Raw genomic sequence first — 16,106 nt, 5'->3', positions numbered from 1 at the left:
ACAAATAAAACAACTTTATTCTCAATAAAAATTCCAAAGCAATACTGCAATATTTCTACTAACAGGATCGATCACAAGTCGAAATCACACATAGTATACCAGTAAATATCAGAACAAAATAATTAAAATCATACACTACATCAAACTGAAAAAAAAAAACAACTGCACCAAACTAATGCATTGTCCACTAAGCAAAAGTGGTTTCATCAAGAAGCTCATCAACTACCAGATTAAAGATTGAATAGGGCACACTTAGCAGCAGTTTAGAGGTACCTTAAAAGTACAAGGCATATCCCCCACTGTAGAAGCTAGTCCTATTCATGGCGATGTTTCATTCTCTTCTTCTCATACCGCTTCTTGTCCCTACCCACTCGCGAATCATCTGAAACAATGACGTCATAATCAGAGTCTGAATATGTTTTCCTGCTCCTCCTTTTATGCCACAGATCAGCAGAATCATCAGAAGAATCATCATCTAAATGATGGTGACTCCTCCTCCTCCTCTTCTCCTTCCTACTCTTCCTCTTTCTTCTCATGCGCTTCAATTCCTTCAATTCACAAAAGTGTCTTCAATTGCTCAAAAAGAAAAACAAAAAGGAAATAGAAAATTACCTTCAAGATTATCCAACTACCCATACTGCTAAAAACCAACATGAGATCAAAACATAAACCAAAATCCAAAAAGGTATGAATATATGGGATGGTTAACAGAAAGCACCTAGCACTAGGTTAGCTTTGTATTTACTAAGGCATTTCAGCAAAATACAAAGCGACAAGAAATATAAATCACACAAGACGCCTTAACCTTTAACAAAGTTAGCATAAAAACTTGTAATGGATTTTGATTACTTCATTAAACTTACCTTTCTTCCAAAAAGTTAAAGACTTAGAAATTGAAGCACAACGACCAATGTAAAAAGATGCAGATGGCATTCGTTGGCGCAGAAGAAAAAAGCAACATCTCACTTCTTCTATATTCAAAATACAAGTAAAATATGTTCTACCCTAACACACATACACTCCCCACACAAACACACACCCACACACTCACATACACACACCCCACACCCACACACCCCACACTGACTCACACACACACACCCCACACCCACACAAACCCCACGCACACTCACACACACACACACCACACCCACACACCACACACACACACACACACACACACACCACACCCACACACCACCCACACACACACACACACACACCCCACACCCACACACCACACACACACACACACACACCCCACAAGCGCACACACACACACCCACCCCACTCACACACACACACATATACTCACACTCACACACATACACCCCACACCCACACACTCACACACACACACCCCACACTGACACACACTCACACCCACACACCCATACAAACCCCACATACACACACACACACACCCCACAAGCGCGCGCACACACACCACAAGCGCGCGCGCGCACACACACACACACACACACCACTCTCACACACACACACACTCCACAAGCACACACACCCAACACACACTCACACACACACACACCACACCCACACACTACACACACACACACACACCCCACAAGCGCGCGCACACAAACACACACACCATACTCACACACACACACACACCACAAGCGCAAACACACACACACACACATATACCCACACGCACACACACCCACACACCACACACACACACTCACACACACTCCACAAGCACACACACACCCCACTCACACACACGCACACGCACACACACACATACACACCCACACACCACACACATACATGCACACAAAAAAAAATACATAGACAAGGAAATGGAAATGCCGGAACAAGGATGGGGCTATCATTCAGCAAAACTTCTCAAATTTGTCGTCGATAAAATTGAAAATAAATGCAGTAGCTCATTAAAAAATATATAAATATATTCATTTACATCATGATCACAACAGAAACCTACTACACCAGATCATGATTTTTAGAGATGTTGACCCAAAAATTGGATAATATTAATCACTAAATGATTGCCCTAGTACAATTACATATATAAAACACACTGGGAAATGTTGCAACTTTCTTTGCTGCAACAATAGCACTGGGTTCAAAAGAGCAGAAATAGTTAAGCTCTTCTTGATACCCACAAGCAGGTTTCCCTTAAAGCATCGAATAGCAACCAACAAGTAAAACAACTTTAATCTCAAAAAATATTCCAGAGCAATACTGCAATATTTCAACTAACAGGATCGATCACAGGTCGGAATCACACATAGTATACCAGTAAATATCAGAACAAAATAATTAAAATCATACACTACATCAAACTGAAAAAAAAACAATTGCACCAAACTAATGCATTGTCCACTAAGCAAAAGTGGTTTTCATCAAGAAGCTCATCAACTACCAGATTAAAGATTGAATAGGGCACACTTAGCAGCAGTTTAGAGGTACCATAAAAGTACAAGGCATATCCCCCACTGTAGAAGCTAGTCATATTCATGGCGATGCTTCATGCTCTTCTTCTCATAGCGCTTCTTGTCCCTACCCACTCGCGAATCATCTAAAACACTGACGTCGGAATCAGAGTCTGAATATGCCTTCATGCTCCTCCTTTTATGCCACAGATCAGCATAATCATCTTCTAAATGATGGTGACTCCTCCTCCTCCTCTTCTCCTTCCTACTCTTCCTCTTTCTTCGCCTCCGCTTCAATTCCTTCAATTCACAAAAGTGTCTTCAATTGCTTAAAAAGAAAAACAAAAAAGAAATAGAAAAGTACCTTCAAGATTATCCAACTACCCATACTGCTAAAAAGCAACATGACATCAAAAAATAAACCAAAATCCAAAATGGTATGAATATATGGGATGGTTAATAGAAAACAATTAGCACTAGGATAGCTTTGTATTTACTAAGGTATTTCAGCAAAAGCCAAAGCGACAAAAAACATAAATCACACAATATGCCTCAACCTTTAACAAAGTTAGCATAAAAACTTGTAATGGATTTTGCTTACTTCATGAAACTTACCTTTCTTCCAAAAAGTTAAAGACTTAGAAATTGAAGCACAACGACAAATGTAAAAAGATGCAGATGGTATTCGTTGGCGCAGAAAATAAAAGCAATATATCACTTCATCTATGTTCAAAATACAAGTAAAATATGTTCTACCCTGACACACATATTCTCCCCACACAAACACACGCCCACACACACCACACACACACCCCACGCACACTCACACACACACACACCCCACACACACTCACACACACACTCCACACCCTCACACCCCACACTGACTCACACACACACACCCACACAAACCCCACACACACTCACACACACACACACCACACACACACCCCACAAGCGCCCGCACACACACACACACACACCCCACAAGCGCGCGCACACACACGCACACACACGCACACACACACACACCCTACTCACACACACACACACACACCCCACAAGCGCACACACACACACACACCCCACTCACATACACACACACATATACTCACACAAACACACACACACACTCACACACACGAACACACACACACCCCACACCCACACACTCACACTGACACACCCCACACCCACACACCCCACACTGACACACCCTCACACCCACACACCCACACAAACCCCACACACACACCACACACACACACACACACACCCCACAAGCGCACACACACACACACACCCTACGCACACACACACACACACACACACACACACACACACACACACACACACACACACACACACACACACACACACACACACACACACACATACACATACTCACACGCACACACTCCACACTAAAACACAATCACACCCACACACACCCCACACACACACACACATACACATACTCACACGCACACACTCCACACTAAAACACAATCACACCCACACACCCCCCACACACACACACACATACACATACTCACACGCACACACACACACACTCCACACTAACACACAATCACACCCACACACACCCCACACACACTCACACACACACACACCACACCCACACACCCCACACACACAGATACACACCCCACAAGCGCGCACACCCTACTCACACACACACACACACCACAAGCGCGCACACACACACACACACCCCACTCACACACACACACATATACCCACACGCACACACACACCCACACACCACACACACACACTCACACACACTCCACAAGCACACACACCCCCCACTCACACACACGCACACGCACACACACACATACACACCCACATACCACACACACACGCACACACAAAAAAAATACACAGACAAGGAAATGGAAAAGCCGGAAAAGAAATGGGGTTATCATTCAGCAAAACTTCTAAATTTTGTCGTCGATAAAATTGAAAAAGAAATGCAGTAGCTTATTAGAAAATATAAAAATATATTCATTTACATCATGATCTCAACAGAAACCTACTACACCAGATCATGATTTTTAGAGATGTTGACCCAAAAACTGGATAATATTAATCACTAAATAATTTCCCTAGTACAATTACATATATAAAACACACTAGGAAATGTTGCAACTTTCTTTGCTGCAACAATAGCACTTGGTTCAAAAGAGCAGAAATAGTTAAGCTCTTCTTGATACCCACAAGCAGGTTTCCCCTAAAGCATCGAATAGCAACCAACAAGTAAAATAACTTTAATCTCAATAAAAATTCCAAAGCAATACTGCAATATTTCAACTAACAGGATCGATCACAGGCCGGAATCACACATAGTACACCAGTAAATATCAGAACAAAATAATTAAAATCATACACTACATCAAACTGAAAAAACAACAACTGCACCAATCTAATGCATTGTCCACTAAGCAAAAGTGGTTTTCATCAAGAAGCTCATCAACTACCAGATTAAAGATTGAATAGGGCACACTTAGCAGCAGTTTAGAGGAACCTTAAAATTACAAGGCATATCCCCCACTGTAGAAGCTAGTCCTCTTCATGGCGATGCTTCATGCTCTTCTTCTCATACCGCTTCTTGCCCCTACCCACTCGCGAATCATCTGAAGTACTTATGTCGGAATCAGAGTCTGAATATGCCTTCCTGCTCCTCCTTTTATGCCACAGATCAGCAGAATCATCAGAAGAATCATCATCTAAATGATGGTGACTCCTCCTCCTCCTCTTCTCCTTCCTACTCTTCCTCTTTCTTCGCCTGCGCTTCAATTCCTGCAATTTATACCTGCAATTTACCTGATTCACAAAAGTGTCTTCAATTGCAAAAGAAAAAACTAAAAAGAAATAGAAAAGTACCTTCAAGATTATCCAACTACCCATACTGCTAAAAAGCAACATGAGATCAAAAAGTAAACCAAAGTCCAACATGGTATGAATACATGGGAAGGTTAACAAAAAGCAATTAGCACTAGATTAGCTTTGTATTTACTAAGGCATTTCAGCAAAAGACAAAGCGACAAGAAACATAAATCACATAAGACGCCTTAACCTTTAACAAAGTTAGCATAAAAACTTGTAATGGATTTTGATTACTTCATGAAACTTACCTTTCTTCCAAAAAGTTAAAGACTTAGAAATTGAAGCACAACGACAAATGTAAGAAGATGCAGATGACATTCGTTGGCGCAGAAGATAAAAGCAACATCTCACTTCTTCCATGTTCAAAATGCAAGTAAAATATGTTCTACCATGACACACATACACTCCCCACACAAACACACACCCACACACACCACACACACACCCCACACACACTCACACACACACACACCACACACACACCCCACACACTCACACACACACACATACACCACACCCACACACCACACACTGACACACCCTCACACCCACACACACCCCTCAAGCGCACACACACACACACACCCCACAAGCGCGCACACGCACACACCAACTAACACACACACACACACACACCCCCCACAAGCGCACACAGACACACACACCCCCCACAAGCGCGTACACACACACACCAACTCACACACACACCCCACTCACACACGCACACACACATAAACCCACACGCACACACACACTCACACCCCCACACACCACACACACACACTCACACACACTTCACAAGCACACACACCCCCTACTCACACACACGCACACGCACACACACACCCACACACCCGACACACATACACACACTCCACAAGCATACACACACACACACACTCCACACACACACTCACATATACCCACACGCACACACACACATACAGACCCACACACCACACACACACACACGCACACAAAAAAAATACACAGACAAGAAAATGGAAGAGCCGGAACAAGGAGGGGGCTATCATTCAGCAAAACTTCTCAAGTTTGTCGTCGATAAAATCGAAAAGGAAATACAGTACCTCATTAGAAAATATAAAAATATATTCATTTACATCATGATCTCAACAGAAACCTACTACACCAGATCATGATTTTTAGAGATGTTGACCCAAAAACTGGATAATATTAATCACAAAATGATTGCCCTAGTACAATTACATATATAAAACACACTGGGAAATGTTGCAACTTTCTTTGCTGCAACAATAGCACTGGGTTCAAAAGAGCAGAAATTGTTAAGCTCTTCTTGATACCCATAAGCATGTTTCCCCTAAAGCATCGAATAGCAACCAACAAGTAAAAAAACTTTAATCTCAATAAAAATTCCAAAGCATACTGCAATATTTCAACTAACAGGATCGATCACAGGTCGGAATCACACATAGTATACTCAGTAAATATCATAACAAAATAATTAAAATCATAGACTACATCAAACTGAAAAAACAACAACTGCACCAAACTAATGCATTGTCCACTAAGCAAAAGTGGTTTCATCAAGAAGCTCATCAACTACCAGATTAAAAATTGAATAGGGCACACTTAGCAGCAGTTTAGAGGAACCTTAAAAGTACAAGGCATATCCCCCACTGTAGAAGCTAGTCCTCTTCATGGCGATGTTTCATGCTCTTCTTCTCATACCGTTTCTTGCCCCTAACCACTTGCGAATCATCTGAAGCACTGACGTCGGAATCAGAGTCTGAATATGCCTTCCTGTTCCTCCTTTTATGCCACAGATCAGCAGAGTCATCAGAAGAATCATCATCTAAATGATGGTGACTCCTCCTCCTCCTCCTCTTCTCATTCCTACTCTTCCTCTTTCTTCGCCTGCGTTTCAATTCCTGCAATTTATACCTGCAATTTACCTGATTCACAAAAGTGTCTTCAATTGCTTAAAAAGAAAAAACTAAAAAGAAATAGAAAAGTACCTTCAAGATTATCCAACTACACATACTGCTAAAAAGCAACATGAGATCAAAAAATAAACCAAAATCCAAAATGGTATGAATACATGGGATGGTTAACAGAAAGCAATTAGCACTAGGTTAGCTTTGTATTTACTAAGGCATTTCAGCAAAAGCCAAAGAGACAAAAACATAATCACACAAGACGCCTCAACTTTTAACAAAGTTAGCATAAAAACTTGTAATGGATTTTGATTACTTCATGAAACTTACCTTTCTTCCAAAAAGTTAAAGACTTAGAAATTGAAGCACAATGACAAATGTAAAAAGACGCAGATGGCATTCGTTGGCGCAAAAGATAAAAGCAGCATCTCACTTCTTCTATGTTCAAAATGCAAGCAAAACATGTTCTACCCTGACACACATACACTCCCCACACAAACACACACCCACACACACCACACACACACTCACACACACACACCACACACACACCCCATACACACTCACACCCAAATAGTTTTGAAATGAAAGACTTGGGAGAAGCATATATATAGAATTAAAGGCAATTTTCGTCCCCTAAATTCAGTCCATTCTCATTTTAGTCCCCTAAGTTACTAAGGTTCCATTTTGGTCCCGTAAAATTGATAAAATCTCAATTTTGGTACAAATTTGATTGTAAAGTTGAGTCACTCGCCGGAAAAAGTCACATGCCAGGCATGTGACTTTTTAAATTGGGGTTTGCATTGTGATTGGCTGAAAATAAAAGGCCTAAAGGCAATTTTCGTCCCTTGACTTCAGACCATTCTCATTTTAGTCCCCTAACTTCAGGCCATGTCTTCACCACATCATCTTTTTCAGCCAATCATAATGCAAGCCCCAATTTAAGCCTGAACTTAGGAGACTAAAACGAGAATGGTCTGAACTTAGGGGATGAAAATTGCCTTTAAGCCTAACTTTGAGTATGAAAGTTAGTAGAACTAGAAGGAATTCTACTAAACCAATTTGGAGGAATTGAAAATTTTCTATGAAAATTCAATTATTATGATCATAAGCCTGTTTCTACCCCCATTTTATTCAAATATTGGGTGAATAGCAATTTATACCCCTGTGATATTGAAAATGAGCACATTATCCCTCTATTGAAAAAATATAGCAACTTACCCCCCTGTACTTTTTAAAATGAAGCAATGTACTTCCTTATATAAAAAGGTAAATTGCTTCACTTTAAAAAATATAGGGAGGTAAATTATTATATTTGAAAAAATACAGGGAGATAAATCATTATTTGTTTTTTTATAAGGGGGTAATTTGCTCAGTTACGATATCACAACGGGGCTGCTTGCATTTTTCCCGTATTTCTATTTCAATAAAATTTCTTCTTTTCTCTTACATCATGGGATAAAACTATGATCAATTCCTTTTAAGGATATGGTCAATAATGGCCTTATTGCTCACAGCAAACGACTGAGAGAATCCCTCCAAAAATGCATATGTACGCACTGTTGCGTGTTATGCATCAGATCAGACAACCTAATTGCATTTAAATATTGTATAGGAACAAGGTTACAGAAAGATCCTAATATTAGCTACATCTCTACCATAACTAGCAGACCTACTTAGCCAGAAACCGAGGACTTCTACTTGGAAATATCAACGTTAAGGATTTGTGAATATTAATGTTGCATTGAATGTCACTGTTCTTGGCCTTTCTCTGGAAGTGCTTTAGTGTTCTTTGAATTCTGCTTGATCAGCACAATCTCAATCTGTACGTGAAATGAAGAGATTGTGAGTGTCGGTAATTAATTCATCTGAGCATAGGAAAATAAATGAAACTCCCAAATGATTCCATAGACATCCCTCAATTTTGGAAAATTACAAGTGATACCCTCTGCAGTGATGTTATGCATTAAACAAAAATCAAGAGTGAATCAGTAATGTCAAAAAGTTAAGTTTAGGAGGTGCAATGCAATTTTTCAAAATTGATGACTTATTTTTATAAAATGCTTGAAACTCAGAGGATATTAGTGTAGTCATCCAGAATAGCGTCTTCTTGTATGAAAATGTGAATGAACTAATTGGTAAATAGCAATGTACCCTCCTATGATATTGAAAATGAGCACATCACCCCTTATGAACAAATATAGCAATTTAATCCTATACTTTTTATATTGAAGCAATTTACCTCCTTATACAGGGAGATAAATTGCTTCATTTTAAAAAAACATAGGAAGGTAAATTGTTGTATCTTAAAAAATACAAGAGGTAAATTGCTATTTATTTTTTTTCATAAGGGGGTAATTTGCTCATTTGCGATATCATAGGGATTTTTTCCATGAACTAACCCTAGCCTTTTGCACGGTCCGGCCCTTGTTGACATCCTTAGTGGCCACCGTAGATATAGAGATACCTTCACGATATGAAAACGATACAATCAGTTCCGACACATGCATTAACGTTTCTTGTGTGTATGTGTTAAGCTTTTCCACTTCTACATATATCTGCTTACTTTTCTCGGTTGCCACTCCATTTCTCTTAAGAATCTCGGAGATTATGACCACCGTAGGAATTGCTGCATGAAACATGAGTGCAGATATACATGATATTGTCTTAGTCGCAGGATATCGCATCGTTTGCAAACATCATGGTATGTATTTAGTTCTTTTCCATTAAAAGAACAAGAATGTGTTGAGTATATGATAACGAGAAATGCATAAAAGGTAAGGAGAATAACGTACCCATACCCAGGGCAGAAAGCTCAACATCATCATGTATCTTTAGGTGCCTCTACAAATAACATATAATTGAGTGGGGAATATGAATATTCATTTGAATGTTGAACAACATCGAATTCTGATTAATGTAATGATAAAAGATTAAGGATGTAGTAAGCTCTTCAAAAGGCATATTATACGACAGATAATTGGGGAAAAATGCAAGCAACCTCGTGATATTGCAAATTAACAAATTACCCTCTTATAAAAAATATAATAGTTTACCTCCTTGTGGTTTTTAAAATACAACAAGTTATCCCGCTTTTTAATCTACAACAATTTACCTCCTTGTAAATAGTGGAGTACCTAAAACAGTCTTATTGTCGATGAATACAATTAAACTATATATATCTATACCTATCATAGAAGTATGATTTGATCAAAAAGTTTCTTTCATTTTTTTATTTGACAAAAATATCGTTATAATTATGTTAGTATTAGTGGTATTTATGTAAATTATTATTGGGAATATATTATATTGACACCCTTCGTATTAGGTTTATGTACACACACTCTTGGATTTTCCAAAATTATAGGTACATTTCGGTAGGGGTGTTAGTGTAATGTATTTTAAGGGGTGCTTGTGTAAACTTTGCCACAAATATGAGGTGTATTTGTAATTACAACTGCAATCTCAATAGTTGTAATGGTAACCTCAACCCGTGTCTATGGAATTTATCCTTAATATTATTACTATTATCCAAAACTTAATTTTGATAATATCTAAAATTAATAAATATATTAATTGAAAAATTGAAATTAGACAATCTTGTAATAAAGTCATTGGAAAGGTTCATTGAATTGTTTAAATTCAATTATAAAACTCCTAAATTCGTTTAATTAATTTTCTAAGTGGATCTCTCTGTCATACTTGATCTTGATCTAATTATTTTTTCTATATTGTCCATATAAAATATACAAACGCATTTGTATACACTATTATAGGACTATGAAAATCACGTAATATTTTTTATATTTCTAAAAGCACGAAAATAACTCTACGCAAGAAGTCATTAAGAATTTAAATTGGAATTCACTTAATTAATTTCTTATAAGTTTTATTTATACATAAAATTTAACTGAAAAAATAAATAATAAATCGGAACTCAAAATTTGTATTCTTCAAAGTAATAACATTTTTTCTGTAATAATCATTTTCTAAACACATGTCCAAGTATAATATACTAAGAGATTTGAATGTGAAAATTGGACGGATATTTTTTCTATTTAGATTTTTTTTAGCATTTATAGAAAAGTTTCTTTTAATTTTTAAATCAGTGCAAGAGTTTAAGTCAAAAAATTTAATTTTAAGTACCTTCTTCACTCTCATTTTACAAAAAGCACGGGATGTTTTGTTAGCCGAAAATTCGAATAAAATAATATTAGTTTATCAGTGTTTTTCAAATGCTAAAAACACTATTATTTTATTTTTCTCAAAATTGTACTGATTTGATCCATTTTAATGGTACAATAAAAAGAAGTGTCGCTCGTTTGCAATTAAATATATTAATACCATAACTTATAGAAGTAATAAAAAATAAAAAAATTAAATAATGATGTAAACATGTTATGAGAAATTATTTTGGAAAAAAATAGATAATTTAATAGAAAATTATGCATGAAAATTAGCCAATTCATTTTTAGAGAACTATGACATATTCTTACATAAATGTTCATTAATCTTTTTGTGAGGACCAAAATTCTTACATAAGATTAAAGTATCAAATAAATATCTGAAAAAAATATCTGAGATATATTTAATTACAATAGTCACCATTTAACACTCCAAAAAGTTTGGTTTAAAAAAGAATAAATCATAAGCAAAAAATCAATTAAAGTTACAAATTTATTTTTCTTGCATTTATGAGAATCAAAAGGAACAAATAATTATTATATGATTCTCACTGCTTTTATTATTTTCATAATTCTTTTAAAAATCTTATCTACCAACTTATTTATGTTATATATATTGCTGAAATAAAAAATGAGATCCAAAAGAATGAAAAATGATAAGCATAATAATAATAATAATTTCTATTTAAGATATAATATTTCAAAATTTCTCAAAGAAATTTGGAAAATGAGCATATATGTTTTACTAAAATATTTATTATTGTATATATAATGTACGGCAGTTAACATTACATATTTTATTGTTTTAGCGAAGGACTGTTTTCATGAGCTAATTCGATTCATAATAAGATTGGTCGAGCAATGGACTACCAATTACAAGGTAAATTTAACAATAATATTTTTCATATTTTATACAAAATTTTATTAAAAATATATTCATATTTCTCTACATGAGATGTATTTGGATATGCGAAAGATAAGTTGGATATTTTAAATTAATTTTATGATTAAACTTTAAAAAAACTTAATGTTAGACTAATCAACTTGATTATTATTTATTACTTATTGCATCATTATTATTATATTGATTTTGGGGTAGACAAAATCAAAAGGCTTGTTTTATATATTACAATTCTCAATAATATTATATTTTCAATATGGATCTATGGAAAATATCGGTATCATTTTTCTAAAGTAAAACGAGTTTAAAAGATAGAAATACACACAAATTTTAGCAATTTGAAGTGATAGATATTAAATCTCCATTTTATTTTTCTAGAAAAAATCAAGATAAATGTATATATACGTATATATATAATTAACATGAATTTAAGAATGGTAAAAAAAATTTAGCATAATTTAAATAAATATTGAAGTTTGTGGATGCAAAATTTTAAATTAATATAGAAGTTGAGATAAGTTTTCATAAAGTTCCATATATATTAGTTTCAAATGTTTTATAGTATTTTTAAAAGAGTTTTTGGGAGTTTCTCACTGCACCGTTGAGTAGGAGTTCATTTTCTCTAATAAAGTTTCCATATCAATATTTTCAATCAAAATATTTTACTTAGTTTGTTCTTTTTCTTTCTTCAAACCTACTTACGTACATATATATTTAAATTCAAACAAACATATATCTATGTATTATGTTAATACATTATATAAGGATGAAGAAAGAACAACAAATTCAATATTGAAAAATTAAAGTCTACACTTCACGCGCAATGCACGTGTATTTTACTAGTATTTAATTATGAAAGACAAACATTTATTGATCTTGATCAATAACTCATCGAAAGTTCAAAACTTAACAACATACTAAGCAAAACATATTGATATTCAAGATCACAACCCATATGAGCAAATCTATGATAACATGCATGGAAAGAAACATATACACAAGACAGTGACAAGGAATGACTGGTCGGAAAAAAAACCGCATTTGTAAGGATAAATATATTCATGCCGCATGTCTCACACACACATGAATGTAGAAAGAAAACCTTGGCAAGATTAAGGTAGAAAGAAAGGGGTTTCTTGGTATTGGATACTTGAATCCTGTTCCCCTTTTGATCATCTGCGTTAACATCGTTCTTGATGTCGTCCGTATCGTTCTTGATGCTGCCCATATCGTTCTTGATGCTGCCTGTATCGTTTCTCTTAGTTTCAGCCATTGCAGATACAGTGTGTGTGTGTGGTGTGTGTAATGATGAAAGAGAGCGGAGATGAAGAGTTTTGTGCCAGTCGGAAACGAGAGGGTGGTCATAATACATGCTTGTCTTTTTTTAGAACCTTTTTTCTATGGTAGTTTCTTTTCTGACTGCTTTTTTTGGGCAGTTTTGTTGGCAATTACTGACATTAATCCTGACAGTTATTTTTGTTGATTTTTATGGGGGGCATTTGGCAACATAGATCATGGTTCAAATAACTTTGTGCTTTGTTGTTACAAAACTTTATTTTGCTCTATTGAAATCAACAACTTTATAATTATCATTAATTGATCTATTCATACGTTACGGGAACGATTAATCACAAGATAAATAGAATTATATTTTGTTATGTAATTGATTTGGATTTAAGCTAAAGAATGAAAGTAAAATCAATTCCATGATGGAAGATTATTAAACGGAGATATGGACATAATTTGTATATTGATACAGTACGAATGTGCGACCTTGATCAACAAACTCGATAGGCCCACGTCATTTTCCCAGATCTGTAATTGGGCCTGAGGATAAAACAAGCAAATTATGCTAGTCGGGTTCGTTCCTGATGAAGACCTTTCGAATCCCAAATTAATTGGTGGTCGAGATAGAAATATGCTATCAAAAGCTAAATAGTCAACGCAGATTTGCGATTTTTGTAGGGTCAATACTACAAACTTTAGAGATAGCCACGTCTCACAATCCTAGGCTCCTTGTCCCCGATCGTGCGGCATACAGTAATCCAGCAATCGGGCCGACCCATGGGAGGGGTCACCGCGACCCGACCTGTGGGCTTGTGCGCGGATCTTCACCGAAAATGTCACTTTTACCCTTAATGAAGGGTATCTTTGTCTTTCAATAATTAATCCCTCATCATAATTCCCCTATTTCTTTTAAGTGTAATTAATTACCTTAGAAGAAGTTGAAAAGTCACTTATCCAAGTTCGAACAACTGCCTCGATCTGCATGATGCCACATGTCGCCCTAGGAGTAACTTTCTCCCAACGGGCATGTTGGTCTTCCGCCTATGTATATAGCCGCCCTTTTCAAAAAGTCTTAACGACTTCGTCATCTTCCAGAGATCGCTGCCTGCTCTCCTTTGACCTCGGTCCTGCCTGCTTTCCCTCGATTTTGATCTCGGCCTTCACTCAAGGTACCATGTCTTCCTCAAACTCTTCTAATTCCAATTCTGATTCAACATCTTCTGCTACCTCTCCCCCCATATGGACACGACCCCTACTCCCATAGAGGGCCCATCTAGGCTTAGGTTGAGATCTAGCCGCCGGGTAGATGAGTCTTGATCCAGATGAAGCCCCGACTTATGTAAAACTCCAGGCAATATTAGAACATAGTCCCTAGACGGGTATAGTTAGCACTGTAAAACATCAAATTCATTGTATAAAAGAAAAGTATTACATTCCCAATAATTATGAGATCCTGATATTGCAGTCATTTGATCACATACACCAACCTCCTAAGGGCTTCTGCCCTTTCTCCCTTCTCCATTTCGATGTTGGGTTGCGATTTTCCTCAGCCCCTATGTAGCCTAAATTCTTAGGGGTTTAAATTTGTGCCCCATGCAGTTGTCTCCCAATTATATTAGTCATATCATCCCTTTTATCATAATAATGCGAGTTCACCATTTTGAACCCAATTTTGATAATTTCTAGTCGCTATATTCTTTTACCACTTCTAAGAGATCAGGGGACAGGGGGTTTTTCTACCTTTCTTCTTGAAAAGATTGTAGGTTCTTAGACACCCTCAAGTCCAATGTCAGCCCGTGGAAAGAAAAATATATCTTTGTTCGACCTCCTCTAGGTCGCGAATGTCTGTAGATAAGTCGGAGCCGGTTACTGAGGGAGGGGGGCTGAAAGGAGATCAAATAAACAGCCTCACTTCTTATCGGTATAACTTGAAGAAAATTCTTGTAAAAGAAGTTCTATGGCTCGCACATCTCAATCCAACACTCCTCCAAGTTAGGGGCTCCTTAGGTGAATTTGCCCTTCCTTTCTATCTGTTTTCACATTGCAAGTGAGCACCTTTCAAGAAGTTCTATGGCTCGCACATCTCAATCCAACACTCCTCCAAGTTAGGGGCTCCTTAGGTGAATTTGCCCTTCCTTTCTATCTGTTTTCACATTGCAAGTGAGCACCTTTCTAACTCTTTTACTGTTCGTAGATAACATGGTTCTTCAAGCTCGCGTCGTACAATGCATAAGAGCTGCACAAGGCAGGGCCGCCACTGAGGTCGCGCTTGCGCGATCTGAGCCGGATTCCTCTGCGACCCCTGATGCAGAAATTCCTAGGGATGTAGCCCCCATCGAAATTGGAAGCAAAGACACTCGACCTCTCGAGCTGGTCAAACAAACAGGAAGGAGCTCCTCCCCCAATGTTGATATAGTGGGGTCGAAAGAGAATTCCCCAGCAGGAGAGGAAGAGGGTGCTCCAAGCGGATCACGGAAAAAGTGCA

At 37.2% G+C, this 16,106-nt stretch overlaps 1 protein-coding gene across 1 annotated transcript; it reads right to left on the bottom strand.

The window, feature by feature from the left end:
- On the bottom strand, positions 8,739–13,743 carry LOC105158434 (uncharacterized protein At2g34160). Its single transcript, XM_011075194.2, has 5 exons — positions 13,437–13,743; positions 10,045–10,093; positions 9,816–9,878; positions 9,652–9,716; positions 8,739–9,072 (listed from the first exon to the last, which is right to left on the bottom strand). Exons 1-5 carry the CDS (start codon positions 13,704–13,706, stop codon positions 9,001–9,003), a joined length of 519 nt encoding a protein of 172 aa, XP_011073496.1. The 5' UTR covers positions 13,707–13,743; the 3' UTR covers positions 8,739–9,000.

This window comes from Sesamum indicum, linkage group LG3 (assembly GCF_000512975.1).
Source record: "Sesamum indicum cultivar Zhongzhi No. 13 linkage group LG3, S_indicum_v1.0, whole genome shotgun sequence".
NCBI classification, from domain to species: domain Eukaryota; kingdom Viridiplantae; phylum Streptophyta; class Magnoliopsida; order Lamiales; family Pedaliaceae; genus Sesamum; species Sesamum indicum.
Note: the sequence above shows the minus strand (reverse complement) of the source record. Positions and strands in the feature narration are given on the sequence as shown.